General features: G+C 40.6%; 1 protein-coding gene across 5 annotated transcripts in view; it reads left to right on the top strand.

The window, feature by feature from the left end:
* Positions 1–974: 974 nt before the first annotated feature.
* INPP5F (inositol polyphosphate-5-phosphatase F) overlaps positions 975–21,300 on the top strand; it is a 93,381-nt gene continuing 73,055 nt past the window's right edge. For 4 of the 5 annotated variants that reach the window (XM_061192714.1, XM_061192704.1, XM_061192698.1 and 1 more), the window contains exons 1-2: positions 975–1,142; positions 20,801–20,881. In XM_061192714.1, the coding sequence (XP_061048697.1) occupies positions 1,046–1,142; positions 20,801–20,881 (178 nt within the window). In that variant the 5' untranslated portion in view covers positions 975–1,045. Of the gene's footprint in view, positions 1,143–20,800; positions 20,882–21,136; positions 21,188–21,300 lie in introns of those variants that run through there. The other variant, XM_061192705.1, reaches the window with a different exon arrangement.

The following is a 21,300-nucleotide window of genomic DNA, read 5'->3' as shown; positions in this document are numbered from 1 at the left end:
CGCCTCCTGCTTAATTCGGGACATGATAGCTTATGGACTTTGCTCTCTTCCTTCTCGTTATTTAGAGTCCCGTGCTGGGCTCTAATTTCTATTGTTACATGCTTCTCGTTGATGTGCATTTATTGAATGTTTGCTGTTGTCAAATGTCGCAAGGTTCTAAGAGGAAATTCCAAAACAGAAGACGCCCCAGCTCTGTGGAGAGTCTGGTTGGTGACAGACCCCTGCAACCAGCCCCTTAGGTCGCATTTCCCAGCTTTCCTAGTCTGGGTCTCTGCGGGCAGCACAGGCCCGGGGGAAGAGGGGGGGGTTTCAGGCTGGATTTAGGGAGTCGGCCTGGCTTTTCTCAGGGCTGGTGAAAGTAACGAATAACCTGCTGGCATGGGAGGGGAGGCCCCAGAAGTGGGCTTCTGCTCCAAAGGCCGCAAGGCAGTAAGGCGGCCAGCCTGACTCATCCAGGCCAGTGTTCTGCCCGCAATCGCCCGGGGTTGGGAAAGCGGGCCCGCCAGGGGCGGGGCCTGGAAAGAGCGGGAGGAGGAGGAGAAGGAGGGGGCTTGGATGGGGAGAGAAGAGGGAGGAGGAAGAGCCTTGGGGGAGGAACCAGGAGGAGAAACCCAGGAAAAGCTGGAGAAGAAGGCGGCGGGAATGGGCAGGAAGAGGAACGGAAAGGAGAAAAAAGCGGGGAGGAGACGGGGAGGGGGTGGAGCCTGGGAAAAGTCGGGGGAGAAGCCGGGGAAGGGGTGGGGAAGGGGGAGGAGCCATGAGGAGGAGCGGGGGCGGGGCCGATCAAGGGGCGGAGCCGGGGGAGAGGCCTCCAAGGCCGCCGCCGCCGCCGCCGGGGCGCGTTCTCCTCCCGCGGGTCTGGCAGCCGGGGCGCTCCCTCAGCCGCCGCTCCCCGAAGCGCGGGCTCTGGCGGCCCCGGCCGACGAGGACGCCCCGCGCGAACCGCCGACTCTGGGGTCGCGGGGTCGCGGGGCTGCGGGGCTGCGGAGCCGCTGGCGCGCCCGGGCGGCCGCCGCCGCCGCCTCCCTCCGCGTCCGGGGCCGGCATGGAGCTCTTCCAAGCCAAGGACCACTACATCCTGCAGCAGGGCGAACGCGCGCTGTGGTGCAGCCGCCGCGACGGCAGCTTCCATCTCCGACCGGGTGAGGCTGGCGGCACGGGGTCGCCCTGGGCGGGCGCGGGGCGAGGAGGGGGCGCGGCCGGGGCCCCTCGGCCGGGGGCTGCGGATCTGGCGCCTCCTGCGGCCCTGGCGGGCGGGGCGGGGCGGGGCGGGCTCGAGCGAGGGCGCGCGATCTGTCATTATTTCCTGAGGGGAGGGAGCGCTGGCGTCGCCCCTGCCCCTCCGCGGGGGACAAAGGACTGGCGACCCTCGTCCCTCCGAGCGCGCTTCCGCGTCGCGATCTGCTCCGCTGCCCGGGAGAGGGGACGCGAGTCGAGCCGCCCGCAGTCGGGGTCAGGCCGGCGCCCACCAGAAAGTTCGAGCGAGGTGCTCCTGGCCTTAAAGGCCTCTTCCTCTCTGGAGTGGCCTCTGCCCGTCCTTCGGGACAAGTTCTGGGTTCGAATCCCGATCTCAGGCCAGAGGCGATCGCGCCAGTTCAGTGGAACGTCCTGCCGGAGCTTCAGTGCCTGTGGACATCTATGTGTTTCTGGTGGTCCTTTATCATTAAAGGCGTGACTTCATTCTGGTTACCTCATAGGCACTCGATTTACAGTGCCTTTTTTTTTTTTTAATTTTAGTATTACGGTTAAACTGTATCGTAATGTTCAACTTTTAATATTTTTGTGTGACTCAGTATTGTGCGATACACTCTTGTGGGTCCATGTTTGGGTGTCATGTAAGCTGTCATGAGATGTCTAAGTCTACAACGACTAGTCTGCATTAGGAAAACTAGGTCACAGTGGTGAGTTAAACAGGGCAGTCGCTGCCCTCAGAGAGCTGACAGTCCGGGGGGCGCGGTTTCCCTTGAGGGGGCTCAGGAGCACCTCCCGCTTTGAGGTTGCCAGTCCTTTATCCTAATCACCGCAGATCTTTCATTTTAGGAGAAGAGAACAGAGTTCTTGAAAGAAATAGCCAGAGCATTTCAAGTTTACTTGTAATTCTTGTATGTAATCTAGACAAAAGAATTTACGTGGTATGAATTGGAAAGTATGAAAGGCACAAACGAACTTTTCATATACATCACAGCAGTTACCATTTATAGGAGGGTTTCCAAGGATCTGGTCCCTTAATATATTATTCCCAATCCTCACAACAACCTTACAAAGCAGGTGGTGATATCCTCTTTCTCAGGTGAGGAGACAGGTGTGAAAGGTTGAGTAACTTGACTGAGGTCACGGAGAGTTATTGGCCCCCAGAACACTTTCTGGCCCATTCCACTGCTTGCCTAGGAAGGCCTGCTCGTTGATTTGCTAGAGCAGTGAAGGAGAACTTATTTTTTTTCTAGGTTTTGGATGTATTTTCTTGCTATTACATTTTATTTCCTCTATTCAGAATGGAAGAGAAACTACTGCACCCAGATAAGGTTCTTTGATAATCTTGAGACGGGAGGTGTTGTAGATAGGCTAATTTTGGCCAGTCTCCAGTCATTCTCTTCTCCCTGTTTTCCCTGATTTGATCATTTGCCTGGTCTTTCTCCCCTCACCCCACCCACAATGTTTGGATAAGGCTTCAAGTGCAGACTGAAGAAAAGTAGATTGCAAAATTCCCCAGGCTGTCAAAGAGCCGACTCTTTGGAGTCTAAGGGCTTAAAATTAACTATGGCAGCTGGATGGAACTTGACATCATCTCTAACTCATTGGACAGAACACTTTTCTGTACTTCATTTCCTCAGCTATAAAATGAGGGTTGGACTTTTTGGTCCTTGTGCATAATGAAATGTTTTTGAAACAGTGCCAATTTAAGTGTTTGTTCAGTGTACCTCTTTGAGGACAATAATTGATGTGTTTCATGAAGAACACTCAGGAAATCTCTAGGTCACCTGTGTATTGGGACAGTAAATTGAAGCATATGTAGATAGAGGTGGACGTGGTTGTCTCCATTTCTAGAGCTACTCTCTCCTTTCTCTTAGCCTCTAAGATTGACAGAGATGAACCAAGCTGGTGGAATTACATGGAAGGAGGTAAGGTCCCAGGAGTCCTCTGAATAGATGGCTTTAAATGAATTATGTGTCATTCTGTTTGGTTTGTGTTCGTTTCTTGTACACAGGAACCTGTCCAGTCCTAACAGCTTTAGGGATAAGTTGCTTCCCTCAAGAGAAGTAAGTGAACTCTTCTAGGGTGCTGGCTAGTAGCTTACCTTTCAGTGGAAGGATACTTAAACCCATACTTCTGAGCTGAAGCTCAGATGATCATGCTACAGGCTTAAGCCTTTAAGGAATATTCACAGGGAAACCTGGGCCTAGATTTTGGATTAAGCCATGTGGTTTGAATTACTGTTTATATATCCGAAGTCCATATCAGAAGGCAAATTAACTTTTTCTGAATAAAGTGGTTGTAGCCTTTGCAATTAAGTTTATCTCACTTCTTAGGATATAGCCAACCACAGACTAAAGTAGACCAAAAATATAGAGGAAGGAAGAGGCCATTATCTTTCAGAACAGCCTGTTTTTGATCTTCAGGTGTTCAAGTACATATAGCCAATGAATAAAGAATCTCACGCACCTGACTTTACCAAATAGTTTATCCTATCCAATACTCAAGAGCCTTTCTAAAGAATGCCTATGTAATAATGGCATTTAATTGTTAAATGTTTTTCAGGTCTTTTTCTGTAGACTTATTTAAAATTCTCCATTTTATTGGATCATTTCCCTCTGCTTTTACAGCCAGTTTTGCTATTGTTTGTAATGAAAGCATTTAAAATCTTTCATAGTTTCTTACTGGTTATTCAACTGAATAAATTACTGGCCATGTCCTTTTCTTTCTAAAGGGCACTATCATAAGACCAAAAAAGCCTGTGAGCCTTGTGATTTTTATGTTTCTGGCAACTTGAAACAGGACTTTTCTTCTAGTGACATCAGAAGGATCAGTATTGATATTTAAGTCTAAAGTGACCATTTCCTTAGTCTGGAATGTTTGTTACCGTCAGTCTCTTCTCCTGCCTAGTTTATTTTGTAAGACCCACCCCTACTCTGTGCTCACCATAGCCTGCATTCCTGGGGCAGAATTATTGGTCACCTTTTTGTGTTTCCAGGTGCTTTAGACACTTGGTACACACGTTAGTTATAGCCCTGACTATATCATATAATAGTAGTTTGCTTCCTTCTTCCCCAGTGGACAGAGCATTCGTCAAGGCAAGGACCACGTTCTTCTCATCTTGGTATCTCAGAGCTTTAGAGTGCTTAGGACACAGAAGGCATTTTTGGTTGAGTTGAGCCGAATTAATTTAAGTCCAGGTTTTCTCTCAGTACTATCATTGCCACAAATATAGGATGTTGTGTTATGCTTATTACTCATTTTAGGCCCTGTTTTAAATGTCTTCTAATTGGGGTGGAAAATCTCTGTCCATCTGGATAAGGAAATAAATGTGAGGAAAGGTGCATTTCCACTTATGCTGTTTTTCTATCTGATTTAACGTCACTTTAAAAAAAAATCTTTATGATGGTATTCCTTATTTTCTTCTTTAACATTGTTTAAATTTTTTCTTCTAAGTAGTTGAGTATTTTTTCTGGTTTTCCATTTTTTTAAGGTTAGTGAGTAGTCTGTATTCATACTTAGAACTGCTTTTTTGGTGGATGCTTATATCTCTTGCAGGGTAATGACCACCAGAGGAAAATATTTAGACTGTTTTATTTTCAACCAGGGAAAATGATAAAGCACTGTGTAAACATTCAATAATCTCTTGAGAGTGGAGTTTCACTATCTGAGAATAAGGGCTGTAATTTAAAGACTTAAAAAGCAATATAATATAGCCCACTGTTGAGCAAGGGTGATACGGTCTTATCTCTTTAATCTTAAAACTGCTTCCACTTGTCCTTGTAGCTTTGTCTGATAGGACAGTGTTATATAATTTACTGCTGCGTATTGCTTCATTCTATTCTGAGACTGACCACGAAAAGATGGCAGAGCATCTGTCATACACATAACATTCATCAGCATGTAAACTATTTAGAGAGAGATGAAACACTGAATGATAAATACCAGTGAACAGTTTTTGGAGGGGGATGCTAGTTATCAGAATGTACGGAAACATAAAAATGCATTCCTGTTTTTCTTAGTTATTTTTTGATAATGAAATTATTTTTAATATGTCATATGAAAACTTTTTTGAATGAGAAATTAATTACAGAATTGAAATCTAAATAGAACTTTTATCTGTTTTGCGGAATCATATTTTATGAAACTATATCCAGTTTAGACTTTTGTGTTATTTGGTATTTACTTTGAAAAAATTTTTTAACTTTACCTTTTTAAAAAATCATGTTTGCTAAAAATTCACCGCTTACCATGACAAAATGTAATAGGGCATTTTAATTTAAAAATTAGTTATTAAATATATTGTAAAAATCTTTTGAACCATTTTTGTTGCTGTTGAATAACCAGTTTTTTCCCCTAGTGTCTTTAGTTTTCAGTTTCTTTTAAATGGCTTACCAGTTTTATACCTTGAACACTTCTTACCCCATATTTTATATTTCTAACAGGCAAGCAGTTGGATTGGACAGATCTGTAAACTTACTTTGTGAACATTTATTGTTATGCATGCAAGATACAAAACACATCTTTCCAAAAAATTTCCCCCTTTCTTTGGCTTAAAAAAAAAGATAGTCTTTGTAGGGTGAATGATGACAATTTTCGGAATCAGGTTTTACAGCTAGAGGGAAGTTTTTGTGCATATTGTCTGCTTTGTCAGCTGAGATTAATAGTAGCTAATAACAACAGCTTTTATTTACTAAGCATTTTTCTGAACTAGACACTGTTCTAAGCCCTTTATGTGTACTGTTTCATGTCATCCCCACAATAAAACTTAGGCGGAGGGGTTTTATTATTATTTTACAGGCACAGAGAAGTAATTTGTCCAAGTTCAAAGAGTAAGAGGGAGAGCCAGACTTCAAACCCCATATTGACTCCAAAGCCAAGTTTTTCTCAATATTGACAAAAATGTTTTATAAACCTTTCTACCTTCTTTTTTTTTTTTTTCCTTTCTACCTTCTTGACCACAAAGTTGTAGGATTTATATTTTTATGGGTAATATCTGAAATGTGTTTAGCTGTCATAGTCATTATAGTGTAGCCTACGTAGAGAATAAAATAGCCTCTAAAATGTCAAAGTATGCACGTTGAGGAAGGATCTATGTAGAATGAAAAGGCTGATGATGGGACTGTTGGTCTGTTCTTTGACCTTTCACCTGTCCTCACTCTTTTCTTGCAAATCTAGTTTATATAGTTACAGAGAATATCGTTATATAATAGGTTGACTAGTTTTTCCAGTTACGGTCAGTTTGTAAGGTTTCTCTTCTTAAGTTTTTACAACATTTGCAGGTTGTGGAGGGAATAGATAGAGGGAAGATCTTGGAGCAGAAACACTGATATGTACTGGATGGGAACTATTTCAGCCAGTGATGAGCAACCTGAAGCCTTCTCAGTCTAACTTTGCAAGAGTTCCAGATCCAGTTTCACAGACATCCTTTCAGAGCACGTAAAGCAGAGAGGGAATGGAGGAGAAAAAGTCTTCAGGGCAACCACTTCCGAAGAGGGGAGGGACCTTTGTAGCATCGCTGATTCCTAGATGCTTGTGTTCTGGCCATGCCAGCAGAGGCCAGGACTTGCCAAAGGCTGGCTTCAGAGGAGAGGCAGTATCCAGGCCTTTAGGATAGAACATGCAGGTGCCAGAAACCAAGGTGCCCTGACAGCTTGGTCTTCTGGGAACGTGGTTACTTTGGTGCTGCTCCAGGATGCCCAGCAGCACGGCTTCCCCTTATCCCACCTGCCCAACCTAACTCAGCCCAAGCAGGGAGAAGGAGATGTAGATTCATTTCTATATCCCTAGCACCTGGCTCACTGCAGGTCTTCTGTAAAAATTGTATTGAATGAATTGAAATAATTCTAGTTTCTGGTTGACCCTGTGTACCTTGAGCAGCAAAGAGGTTGTTGGGAGGATTAATGGAGAACATAAGAACAGAAGACTAAAACGCTGCATCTCTTACCAACTTTAAAAAATGTGCTAATTTCTCATTGTCGTTTTATTCAGGAAACGGGGGAATCTAACTTTTAATTCTGTGGGATTCAATAAATCTTTTCTTTTTTTAATGAAAATAACTGAGACCCAAAGACATTTTTATTTTTATCTAACTGGCCCTATGCCAAAAAAAAAAAGATTGTTGGCTGATTTTGGCTCTTATGATTTATGACAAAATTAGCTGATGTATTTGCAGATAGATACTAGACTATCAGAAAATCAAACTAATTTGGCTATAGTATTGATTCAGTGCATTCTCAGAGCCATAGTCTGACCTTGATGTGGTTTTATGGGGATTTAAATGTGTTAGATCTTTATAAGCTGCATTACTATCTCTCTGTAAACCTTTTTGTAAACTGTTCTATTCCTGTTCAAATATGTTTTAAAATATAAACTCTTAAAATCTAGTCTTGCAAACACAAACCTGAGAAGTAACAGCAATCTCATAGAACCTGTAACAAATTACTCATTAGCTGGGCTAAGTCATAATCATATGTGTCAGACGACCATAAATGAGCTGAGAAGAATATTTGAATTAGAGTGTGTTTACCAAAATAGAGAAATAATACATTACTTTATTATCAGGAGCTGTTGATAATACATTAAGTAATATTTAAGTAGTATTTAGAAAGTGAGGGTGAGCACTGCACATTTAGCATTATAGTGCTATCAGAACACATACTGGTAGTATCTTAATTAAATCCCATGCTCTGTTAGGATGACTCATTTTCTGGTTGCTGTGAGACCCTTAAAGGAACTGCTCTCATTCACAAAAAAGGATCCACTCCTGCCAACTTTTTGGTAAGGCTGGTTGAGGGAAGTACCGGTTGATTTTAGGTCAGTGTTCCTTGTTGTTTTTTCTTTTTAAGTTACCTCATTTTAATTGCAGATTCTTTCACATTTAACCTTGAATTTCTTTAACTTCATAGTGGGATATTTAAAAATACATTTAAAGTACATTAATTTTTCTTTATGAAAATTTATGAATCTTATTCTTTGAAACCTCTTTTTACTTATACTAAACTTCAAATTCCAGTTTCTGCAGTGGTCAACATATATAATTTGAAATAGTCCTAACATGTAACTGAAATGTTGGGACAGTTTAAACATGCCACAGTGCTCTTAATTTTAGTAGTTTGCGTGTATAATATTAATGATGCTTCATGGTGTCATTGTACATTGCTTTTATGCCAGATATAAACATTCTTCTCCCTATTTCCAGCATAATAACCCTCCCCTCCCCCAGGGAACAGTTGTGGTGGGTAGACCAAAGAGTTTGGCAGAGTTTCTAGTTTGCTAGTCTCCCTCTGGGCAGTTGTTCTTTTTGACTTCCAGGATTCACCTCTAGTAGCTATTGCATTTATCCCCCTTTGCACCTTTCAAATACTCCCTTTTCTCAAAGAAGCAGCCCTTCGCCCTGACAACTAATTTAGTATTCTATTCCTTTCTCCTTCCAAATTATATTAAGTCTGAAATTCTGTGAAGTCATTTATTTATTATTTCAACAAACATTTATTGAAGATCTGTCTTCTAGGCATTGTGCCAAGGTAAAAAGACGGATAAAATACTGTCTCTACCCTATAGTCCGGGTAGTGGTCCAACAAGGGAAAGGCATACACAGGATTCTAGAGTGACAGATACTGTGATAGAGCTGAGTTCTGTGGGAGATTTGAGCTGGGTCTTGAAGTTCGAAGTCTCTGTTTTTTCCCAAGATAGTGAAAATCTATTTTTCTTCCTAATAAAGAAATGGGAAGAAAGGTGTTCTTTTATTTGATTCTCTGAAGTTCCTTCCAGCTGTAAATTGTCTGTGATTGTTTCTGTCTTATTTAAGAGTGGAAAGTCCTGGAAGAAACTGGCTGTGTGACTAGTGGACTTTAATGGATATATTTTTTTTTTTGCCTTGCCTTGCCGGAAATAACTTTGTATGCACAGTGCCTTGGTTCTAATTAAGTACTCAAAAAAAATAAAAGAAAGAAAAAGAAAAAAGTTTATGAGAATGAACAGCGCCTAACTGGCCAGACTGAAATAGTACAGGTTCTCCCCTGTACCTGCCACCCCACAGGACACTCTGCTGTGGCCCTCGTTTGATCTAGAAGCAGTTCTTCATTTGAGGGCAATTAAAATGGCAGATCCTAGACCTGATGGTGTGTTTGAAGGTAGAGCTTTTTGTTGGTAAGGACCTATGGTATCAGAATGACTATACAGACGATCCTAGATGGAAGAGTAAGTTTTGAACAGAGTTTTCAGGAAAAGCTAGGAGATTATTTAAACGCCAACAGAGACAAAGGTTGCATCTATTTTATGTTCGAAGTGCTAATTTTATGCATCTCAGTTACCGGCTCTAAAATGAGTTAAGGAAAATACCAACTGTTAGCTCACCTGTGCTCTTATTTAGCTCTCAGAATCCTATTTCTTTTTCTTGTCTTTTTCTAAAGATTTATTTATTTATTTATTTTGGCTGTGTTGGGTCTTTTTTTTTAAAATTAATTTATTTATTTATGGCTGCGTTGGGTCTTCGTTGCTGTGCGGGCTTTCTCTAGTTGTGTTGAGCGGGGGTTACTCTTCGTTGAGGTGTGCGGGCCACTCATTGCGGTGGCTTCTCTTGTTGCGGAGCACAGGTTCGAGGCGCGTGGCTTCACTACTTGTGGCTCACGGGCTCTAGAGTGCAGGCCAGGCAGTTGTGGCACAAGGGCTCCGTTGCTCTGTGGCACGTGGGATCTTCCCGGACCAGGGATCAAACCCGTGTCCCCTGCGTTGGCAGGCAGATTCTTAACCACTGTGCCACCAGGGAAGTCCCTGCGTTGGGTCTTTGTCGCTGCGTGTGGCCCTTCTCTAGTTGTGGTGAACGGGGGCTACTCTGTTGCTGTGCACGGGCTTCTCATTGCGGTGGCTTCTCTTGTTGCAAGCATGGGCTCTAGGCACACGGCCTCAGTAGTTGTGGCTCACGGGCTCTAGAGCAGAGGCTCAGTAGTTGTGGCACACGGGCTTAGTTGCTCCGCGGCATGTGGGATCTTCCCCGACCAGGGATTGAACCCGTGTTCAGTATCCCTGCATTGGCAGGCAGATTCTTAACCGCTGCGTCACCAGGGAAGTCCTATCACAGGATATTGAATATAGTTCCCTGTGCTATACAGTAGGACCTTGTTGTTTATCCATCTTATGTATATTAGTTTGCATCTGCTAATCGCACACTCCCAATCCTTCCTTCTCCCCCACCCGCTCTCCCTTGGCAACCACAAGTCTGTTCTCTATGTCTGTCTGTTTCTGTTTCATAGATATGTTCATTTGTGTTGTATTTTAGATTTCATATATGTGATATCATATGGTATTTGTCTTTCTCTTTCTGACTTACTTCGCTTAGTATGATAATCTCTAAGTCCATTCATATTGCTGCAAATGGCATTATTTCATTCTTTTTTATGGCTGAGTAATATTCTGTTACGTATATGTATACCACATCTTCTTTATACATTCACCTGTCAATGGACATTCAGGTTGTTTCCATGTCTTGGCTATTGTAAATAGTGCTGCTATGCACATAGGGGTGTATGTATCCTTTTGAATTATAGTTTTGCCTGGGTATATGCCCAGGAGTGGATTGCTAGCTCATATGGCAACTCTATTTTTAGTTTTCTGAGGAACCTCCATACTGTTTTCCATAATGGCTGCACCAATCTACATTCCCATCAACAGTGTAGGAGGGTTCCCTTTTTTCCACACCCTCTCCAACATTTGTTATTTGTAGACTTTTTAATGATGGCCATTCTGACCAGTGTGAGGTGTTACCTCATTGTAGTTTTGATTTGCATTTCTCTGATAATTAGTGATGTTGAGCATCTTTTCATGTGCCTGTTGGCCATCTGTATGTCTTCTTTGGAGATATGTCTATTGAGGTCTTCTGCCCAAAAAACAATTTCTAATATCCTTCATGATCAAAACTTTGTGGCCCTCTTGCTGCACTGTAATTAGATCCCAGTTTTAATAGAAAAGGCTAGAAATTCTTCGGATCCCTTTCCTAGGTAGTATAGCTCATCTTTTAACTATTCTTAGGGTTTTTTGGTTGTTTCTTTTTTTCCCTTAGGGTTATTTTTTTAAACGTATTTTTTTATACTAGCTTACACCAACTTTTTGCTTATTCACCATATATTATGAGCTCTTTATTCAGTTTATGGTACTTAATTACATGAAAGAATTTCAAGCTGTCCACGGCACAGGGGTCATCTTTGAATCACTCAGGTAGGATAAAACTAAAGCTACTAATGCAGGTTCCAACTAGTAACCTATAATCACTTCGACCTGTAATTCTCAACCTGGCTGTACATTAGAATCACCTGGGGGAGATTTACAAAATACCTGTGCCTGGGTCCCACCGTAACCCAACAGTCAGACTCTGGAGGAGTGGGGCCCAGGCATCAGTATTTGTAAAGCTCCCAGATGGTGATAATGAGCAGCCAGGATCCAGGACTGTTGAGCTGGAGTTCACACTGGGAAAGCAGCAGCTGCTAGAACTTCTAAAGTGGATTAGCTCTTTAGCTTGCTGAATGCTGGAAAATAATTACTACTAGAGAGTTCAGAGAAACATGTATCAAAATTTGCATTTATAAGATGGCATCTGAATCAAATTATTCCTTAACCTTTTTTTCTGACCTAATTAAATTTTTGAGAATTTAAGTATGGATGAGCTAACCATTGGAACTTTTAGTTCCTCATTGTAGAACCCTTTTCCTCATCTGTTTGACTTTGGTGTTGGTAATTGTCTTTTCAGAGCAATAATGTCCTTTTGTCTTTAGCAGGAAATGAAACTTGGGTCTGATTATGTATGCATACACTAGCACCTTTTTTTTTTTTTTTTTTTTGACACAAGTGAAACTGCCTGTAAGCTTCAGCAGCTGTGCAAAACCCAGGCTTGTTCTTGGGCTGAGGGAGCGCCATCACTCTGGGCTCTTGGAATGAGTGACTCATGGTCTCTGCAGGCACACAGTACTTAATCACTTGTTTTCTGTGTACCAGGAGGAAGAGGGCATATGAAAATAGAAGCCATGTACTGCCAAATGGATCTGAAATAAGAGTGGAAATGTTGACCTAATGGGTCAAACAATTGAGCTTATGACAAACTACTTATGTCTTTGGGTGTATGTTACTTTAATGGTTTCACTAATTAAAATTTGGCATTATTTCTAAAATACTATGCTTTTGTAATTTGTAAGCAGCTCTACTCTTTACTAGATAACCTTGAGAATCCTAAATTTTAAAACCTATTTGCAAACTTCAAATGTTTCTCTTTTGAAATTGTGGAATTTCAAAATTGGAATATACCTTTCATTGGAATATACCTTTCGAAGGAAGGATTAGAAAGCAATGTTTGTTGGAGCAGATCAATTACATGGCTGTTCTTTGTGGAAGGAAGGGACAAGCCCACTGGCCATTTTCCCTGCTATTCCAATGCCTTCTGCCTCCAGAGTAGGCATTAATAATGGTGACAGAGTGTCCATTACTAAGCATAGTTGCTACATATGCCTAGACCAGTATGGTTCATACATGTCCTCTATACAAACACTCTGCTACTGCTTTTATTTATTTTTATCTCCTTAATGAAGAGTAACAGATTAAAAAATACACACACACATATTTTGAAGTGTCTGTTGTGTGCCAGGAACTGTACCAGGCATAAAGTCATAGCGGCTCAAAAAGACGCGCTCAGCCTCCCTTCTTGTGCCAGTTATATATAGCCTGTTTCAGGCCTTCCTCCACTGGCTTGTCGCTGTATTGGTGTGAGAAGCTGTGGGCACCTGCTAGAGATTTTAAGATAATTTAAAGTTTCCCAGAATTTTTATTTAAGTCTTTCATTGTGAGAAATCACATGCTCATCGTTTATTATATTTATTGAAAGGGAAATGCTTTTATTACTAAAAGTGCCCATATAGCAAAGACTTGTTTTGGGATTTTCTTTAAAAACAATCTTAGTCTTATTAAAAGTCGAAGAGAATAAGCAATTGGTAGGAGAAATTTTCCAAGTTACGCTTTCATGCTTGCTTCTACTCATTTATTGATTTGGTTCAACAACTATTGAATGAGTCCCTGTTGTGTGTCAAACACTGTGCTAGGCTGCAGGCATACAGTGGTAAACAAAATAGGCCTAGAATTAAATAAACTGATAGAAGAGTCGAGACTTAATAGTCTGTCTTTTAATTGGTAAGTTGAAACTTTACATTTATTATAATTATTAATATATTATGAGTTATTTCCACCTTTTATTCATGTTTTCCATTTATTGTGCTTTTCTCAGTTTTTTTGTTCTATCACCTTTTACTGTGTTCCATAGGATGGTATGAATTTTATTTTTGTTTTTGCTTTAAAAATTTTTTAATTTTCTGGATGGTATGAATTTTTATCAGATGTCTTTCTGTTGCTGATTAAAAGCTACCCATTCTGTTTTTTGTTCTTCTATGGTTTCTCAAAACTCAGGACCCCAGTACTTATTTTCATGTATATAACGAAAGTCTACTGATGTCTGTTTCTTTTTCCCAAGTATATTTTAACCTTCATTTAGACTCTACCGCTTCTAGATTTCCCCTCTCCAGTGTAGGGGACTTTAGGGGAGGGGGGAGGAAGCTGGCAGTTATGCTTGATTTGCTATTTGGACCTGAGTTGGGTTGCTAGGACTGTTTCTGCGTGCCTAATTTTGAGCTGCATCAGAGCCCTGTATCTGTTTCACATTCTGAAGAAACAGAATTTTGGGAGCATATCTAAGCATTGAGATATTTTCATAAAACATTTATTACTCTCAGAAGGCTTTTAGGGATTATGGCCTTAAGATTTAATGTAAAAAACAATCGAAGTTGGGTTTTTCCTTTTTTATCCTTTCCTTTTTAAATAAAAAGCCGTATGTACACCCTTGAAATAAAAATCTATGGAGAGATTTAGTGAGTGCTAGGAACCTGGAATTTTAAATGCATATACCTTTCCCAACTTGAGGTAAAAGTTATTGAATGTTTATGTGCCAGACATTGTGCTGGGTACTTTCACATAATTCTTCCATTTAATCCTCATAAAAATCCTGTAAGTTAGATGGAATATCCACTTATGAAAGAGGGACCTGAAGTTGAAAGGGGTTCCAAGACTGCAGTAGAGCTGGGATTTTTCACTCGGGATATGGAACGCAGGCTGTGCCCATGTCACTCAAATCTCTTGACTCTGTCCAGTCTTCCAGTTGCAGATTTGGAACCAGGTCACCCTCATGCACACTCCTGTCACCTGGATCTCTGGCTTTAGGCTTGCCTTCTCACATCCATCCTCTACATACTAGCCCCAATGTTCAATCTCAAATGCAAATCTGCCCTCTCTGGAGGAAATGTCTCCTGAATGTACTGCCTGTGGTCCTCCTGAGTTGGTCCCTGTTTGGTTTTTCAGCCTCATTCTTACAGCTTCCTGCCTTTTACCTTAAGGGCTTACAGTACCAAACCGTTTAGAGTCCTCCTTGCATTCAGTAAATATTTGAGTGCCTGTTATGTGTTAAACAGTCTGCTGCATGTGGGCCTGCCCAGGGCTTTTCTCATGATCCAGATGGAGGAGGTCTTGGCCCTGGACAAGGATAGTGGCCGTGGGGATGGAGAGAAGTGAAACATTCATCAGATATGAGGAGGTAGAATCAACAGGACTTGGTGAGGAAGAAAGCTGTTTTTTTTTTTGGCCGCGTCGTGCAGCTTGTGGGATCTCAGTTCCCCAACCAGGGATTGAACCCACGCCACAGCAGTGAAAGTCCGGAATCCTAACCACTAGGCCACCAGGGAACTCCCAGGAAGAAAGCATTTTGAATGTCTCCCAGGTTCTGGCTTGTGTGGCTGGAATGATGGTTGTGAGCTGAAAGCCCCATACGAATTTAAAATGAGAGTATTACATCTGAGTAATTACACATGGTAGGGAAACTTATGGTGTTAGAGGTATGATAAAGCCCTGGACTGACAGTGGGATATGGGGTTTTGATTTTAACAAGTTGTGTAGTTAGTATTGGACACTTTTCCTCTGCCAGCCATGATATCTTTATTTGAAATAGAGCAGATGACTTTAACTTTGTTACTTCAAATACTGAACCCTTCTAACGTGATTCAGTGCAAATTATCTGACTCCAACCTGCTTCTCCTTTCCGTGTCATTCATTCATTTGTCTGTTCAGCATTTGGAGCCTGCTGTATATCATGCACTTGGGACATAAAGCTAAATGAGATCAGGTCTCAATGAATATTCTGTTCTTGATGAGCTTCCTGTTCAGTCAGGGAGACCGGCAAGTCAGTAATTAGGTGCATTAAACCAAAATGAGATGCCACGATGCGTATACGAGCAGGGTTCAGGGGGACCACAAAAGAGAACCTGATCAGTTCTGCTGGGTGGGTGGAGTGGGGAATGTGTCAGGGAACACCAGTGCCCCTTGTTCTGAGTCTGGAATGAACAGCAGGCTGAAGTGGGTGGGGAGCAGCATTCCAGGCCCAGCCTGTGCACACTTCTGGATGATTGTAGGAAGGCAAGGATGCTGGGGTGGGGAGGCGGGAAGAGGGTAGACAGGAGCGGCCCACGCTGGGCCTTGAGAGCCTTTCCAAGGAATTTGGACTTTGTTTCTCAGGCTCTGGGGAGTCGGAGAAGAAATATGACTGGATTAACAATGTTCTATGTTCTATGTTGTATGTATTTTTTTCATGCCTGACGTATTTCTTTTACAATATCAATGTTAGACAAACTAGACTTTAGGGCAAAGAGCATTATTTGAAATAAAGGCAGTTATTACATCCTGATAAACGGAGCAATTCACCAGGAAGATATAATAATCCTGAATCTGTATTCAAAAAATTAGCAAGTACATAGAGCAGTTGAATAAAATAATTAATAAAGTTGATAATGAGCCCTCACCCCAGAGTTTAATAGTGTATTCAAATGTTTGAAGTAAGAAATACTTTTAAAAGCATGACTTGAACAGACACATATATATGTATATACCTATAACTTCAGAAACAAAAGTTTTGTGAAGTGTTTCCCCTTACATGGTACAGTTTTTCTCTTTTCTGTTTCTTTGCTGTTAGTGCTGATCTCGTTGTACAAAATTGATATAATGACCCACCGACGGATTGAATTGACACCCTTTTTCTTGAAAACACTAAGAAAATATACGTGCTTTTCAAGTACACACAGAACATTTACCAACTGACTTTCTGGATTCCCCTCACCACACCAAGCATCTGGTACTCCTCTTGTTCTGCCTCTTGTCCTTCCCCCTGCTAAAGCAAAGATGACTTTGACTCCTATTTTTACTGAGTCAAGGCCATCCGATACATCCATCTGCTTCTCATCTCCATTTCTATATTTAGCCTTTTCATCTTTTCTTCTAGACTTAGAAGAAAGTAATATCTTTCATTTCAAAGGTTAACTTTTACACCTGTACTTTTTTTTTTTTTTTTTTTTTTATTTATGGCCGTGTTGGGTCTTCGTTTCCGTGCGAGGGCTTTCTCTAGTTGTGGCAAGCAGGGGCCACTCTTCATCGCGGTGCGCGGGCCTCTCACCATCGCGGCCTCTCTTGTTGCGGAGCACAGGCTCCAGACGCGCAGGCTCAGTAGTTGTGGCTCACGGGCCTAGTTGCTCCGTGGCATGTGGGATCTTCCCAGGCCAGGGCTCGAACCCGTGTCCCCTACATTGGCAGGCAGATTCTCAACCACTGCGCCACCAGGGAAGCCCTACACCTGTACTTTTGATTTCATTTTCTTTTGTTTTCTTTTCCTCCTTAAGTAGCTCCTGGTTTTTATGCCTAGACATTTCTCCTTGACCACCCTAACATGAACTCAGTCTTAATGGCCTAACTAGTTCTCTCTCTGGACCTCAAAGATTATTAGTGACTATTATTTTTATTTATATTTATTTATTTATAATATTTATTTATTTATTTATTTGACTGCGCTGGGTCTTAGTTGCGGCACGCGGGATCTTTTTTTTTTTCAGTTGCGGCATGCGGGATCTAGTTCCCTGACCAGGGGTCGAACCCGCATTGGGAGCGCAGAGTCTCAACCACTGGACCACCAGGGAAGTCCCAGTGACTATTATTTTTAGTCGTTAGACCGCAAAACTTAGTTATCTTTATAGTTTTTTCTTTTTTTTTTTTAAGTGAAATTTTAACTTTCTTGAATGGCTGCTATAGTCACATGGTTCAAAATGCCAAAGGTGCAAAAGGGTATTACTGAGTTAAGAGGTTCTCGCCCACCTTTTCTCCTGCTGCTGTGTACCCTGCTTTTTCTGCCTTCCTCTTTCTTACTCATCTATGTCCTCATCTTATCCCTCTCAAGAGAGGATAGATGTTTCACTGTCATTTTAAAATTTACCCTCTTCCTGTCCTTTGTGTAGCTTCCTTTGGGGTGTTTCATGTTAATCTCCTTCTGTACATTCTTCACCTACTGCCCACCCTGCTCCCCAAGCTACCGTATCCTTTCAAGCCAAGACTCTTTTAATAAATAACCTTCTAGCTCCTTTCCCTACTGGCAGTCTCCACCTCCTTTCAGTGCTGTCACCTAATCCCTGGCTGCAGTCTTGTTTTACTTTTGTCATTATCTGCCTGCCAAGGCCTCCAGGAAGTAAAGCTCATTAGTCTTTTATTCAAGTCTCTCCTTATTGGCCTCAGTTTACTTTTTCCAGTCTTATCAATAAAGATCTCCACCATACTAACCATACTCATTGGTCTTCTGATCTATACTGTTTGCTCCTTTATTTTTATATCTTAGCCTGATAACAGTGCCTGGTTCTTGGAAGGTAGTTGATAAGTGTTTCCCCAGTGAAGGGACAGTTTCCAAAACAAACCTTGTACTTTCTTTCTGCTACATTATTTTTCTTTCTGATTTCCTTATGCTTGAAGTTCCACTTCCTCTATGTAACTGTCCATGACTGCTTTAGCTCTAACTTTTTCATCCTCCTCCATATTCCTAGAGCTCATCTGAAACCCAAGGGATAGAGTCTTAAAACTGTGGTTGTTCATCTGAAGTCAGGGTGGGGTTATAAGTAGCTGGAGCTATTTCCTTAGCGGGGGCACCTGTGTTGGCAGATGTTGAGATTTGGCTTGCCTGACAGGGAGTCTGGTTATTTGAGAAGAAATCAGGGTACTTTTAGTTTGTACACCAACATGAATTCCAGAGTTAGAGTTAGATTTTTATAAATTAACAAAGAGGTAAAATTAATAAATACATAATTGATAATGGGTAAGGAACAACTTAGATAATATGATAAGTGAAAATATAATGAAAAAATGATAGATTTGTATAAAAATTTAAAACTGAAAATATTTGCAAACATGTCAAAGAGTTGATGTTAATATAAAAAGAACTCGTAAATCAATAAGGAACATAAAGAAAAATTGTTAGAGGATATGAATAAGAAAATCATAGAAGAAGAAACATAAGCAGTCAGTTTTATAATTAAATGTTTAATTTTACCAGCAATGAAAAGAAAATAAACATCATTTAGGCAATGGATGCCATCAAATTAGCAAAATTTAAAAAGAAATTCTAAATGATGGCAAGCGTAAGAAGCATTTTCATATGCTGCTTCTGGCAGAAGTCTAACTTGGTGCATAACCTTTGCAGAAAGCACTTTGGTAATATTTGAAAGCTTTCATTTTTTTTAATGTTTTCACCTATTAATTTCATTCCTAGGAACTGTTCTAAAGCTATTAACTAGGGAGGGAAATAAAGTATTTGCATAATGTTCATCATTGATCACAGTATTGTTTATAATAGGGAAAAACTAGAAATCACTTAAGTGTCCAAGAGTGAGGAAGTGCTTCCTTAAGTGGAAAATTAGACAGCCATGAAGTTATAATTTTGGTGAATATTTTAAAGATGTGAGAAAATACGAAATGGTATAAGAAAACTTAACATATAGTGCTGTGTTTGCAATATTGCAGTTGGATATGCACACAGACGTATGTGAAATGTAGCAAAATGATGTTATCTCTGGGTGGCGGGATGGAAGTGATAAAATATTTTTTCCAATTTTATACAGTATTTATAATAAGGATGCATGTTACTTAAAATGTAAATATTGTCTTACTGATTAGTTCCATATATAAATTCTGAGGGAGGCACTGTAGTTGGATTGTTAAGAGCACAGGCCATGAGTCATGCAGACCTGGCTTTGAATTGCATCTCTGCCCTTGATCCATTGTATGACATGCCCACTTTACTTTTCTAAGGCTCCATTTCCTCATCTGTGAATTGGGACTCCTAATGCCTAACTCATAGAATTGTTAGGGTTAGAAATGATAATGTGTATAACAGCCTTTAAAAAAATTAATTCCCTATTTTACTTTAATTCTTGAAATAAAAACAGAAGTTAACTTTTTTTTGGGAGCATTGAATGTATCATTAACAACAAAGATGTTCAAGATACAGTAGTCAAAACTCAAATGAATTTGAAGACTAAACTATTAAGTCTTCTGTAATTACCCACATGTGTTACAGATTGATTATACATTTCATTAAAATAGAATTTAAATGGTAATAATTAAAATGTAATTTTAATTTTCTGCTAAGAGAAATGCTGTTTTCATTCTTGTTAATTTTTTCCTGCTATTGAACCACCACTAATGTTACCTTTATCTCCATGGATATAACAGCCTTTTGTGGCCTGGGTTCCACAACAGAATTATGCCCTCATGTCCTCAGGCATCCTTTGTATGTAATGAATTAGCTTCTCTTCTGTTTGTCTAGAATGGTACAAATTATGTACCATCCTTGGGAGAATTGAGAAAACAGTCATCCAAATCATTGTCTTGTTCTGTGGTTCAGATGAGGAACCCTGATTGGATGCCTGGCACACATTAGGCACTCGATATAAATGGAAGCAATTCCTATTGTTTTTTCCATAGAAGTCACATAAAAGAGCACTGGCTTTCTGGGTTTCTTTGCTTGGTGTTAGCTTCTTTGGGAAAGGGTATTTTCCAGAGTGTGATTCAGTAAGTGGACATCTCTGCGGTGGTTTCTCAGGCCTTGTCTTTGGATCTGGGACTGGCCATGGCGATAGCACCTTGGATAACTCCTCTTGTTTGCCCTCTTGTAGTGTACCAGCCTCCTTCCTCCACTGCAGGGCGCCAGAGTACTGCCTCCCATCTGAGTAGAGTTTTAGAATTTCAGTTATCTCCCCATAACTGTCCTTATATTAGAAGACTTATTCAGTTCGGAATTAATACTTGTCCACAAAGTGCTCGATAGTAATGTATTCAGTTCTGGGTGTTGAAAGCTGCTCTTTTGGGATGCTGATCATTTTTTAATATACTGCTAAAGATACCGTTTTTTTTTTTTTTTAATCGTCTTGTGACATTCCTGTGACATTTCTTTTTAAAAATTTTAAAATTTTTATACAATTTAAAAAGTTACTTTCCATTTACAGTTATTAGAAAATATTGGCTATATTCACCGTGTTGTAAAATACATCCTTGAGTCTATCTTACACCCAACAGTTTGTACCTCCCACTCCCTCACCCTTATATTGCCCCTCCTCCCTTCCCTCTCCCCACTGGTAACCACTAGTTTGTTCTCTATAAAGATAATGTTTTAATATGTTTTCTGATGAATATTTTTTCATGATTGCTTCTTATTTTATTTTAGCTACTGATCTACTTCTTGCCTGGAATCCCATTTGTCTGGGGTTGGTAGAAGGTGTTATTGGCAAAATTCAGCTTCACTCAGGTATGTTTCTGTAAACTCCTTAAACTTGTCAAATTTAATGTGGCATTCTATGACATTTTCTTCTTTGAGGATAAATGTAGATTCTGTAATGGCTTTGATTCCTTTACCTTAATTTTGGGTCTGCCCAAAGTGGGTATATTTCCGTATAAGTGAAACAAAAATATAAGCATACCTCATTTTATTGTCCTTTGCAGATATTGCGTTTTTTACATATTGAAGGTTTATGGCAACCTGGCGTCAAACAAATATATTGGTGCCGTTTTTCCAGCAGCATTTGCTCACTTCATGTCTCTGTGTCACATTTAGGTAATTCTTGCAATATTTCAAACTATATATTTGTTATGGTGATCTGTGATAAGTGATCTTTGTTACTACTACAACTCCCTGAAGGCTCAGATGATGGTTAACATTTTTTAGCA

The sequence above is a fragment of the Eubalaena glacialis genome, chromosome 1, assembly GCF_028564815.1.
Source record: "Eubalaena glacialis isolate mEubGla1 chromosome 1, mEubGla1.1.hap2.+ XY, whole genome shotgun sequence".
Classification (NCBI taxonomy): Eukaryota; Metazoa; Chordata; class Mammalia; order Artiodactyla; family Balaenidae; genus Eubalaena; species Eubalaena glacialis.
This window is presented reverse-complemented; position numbering and strand designations above follow the sequence as displayed.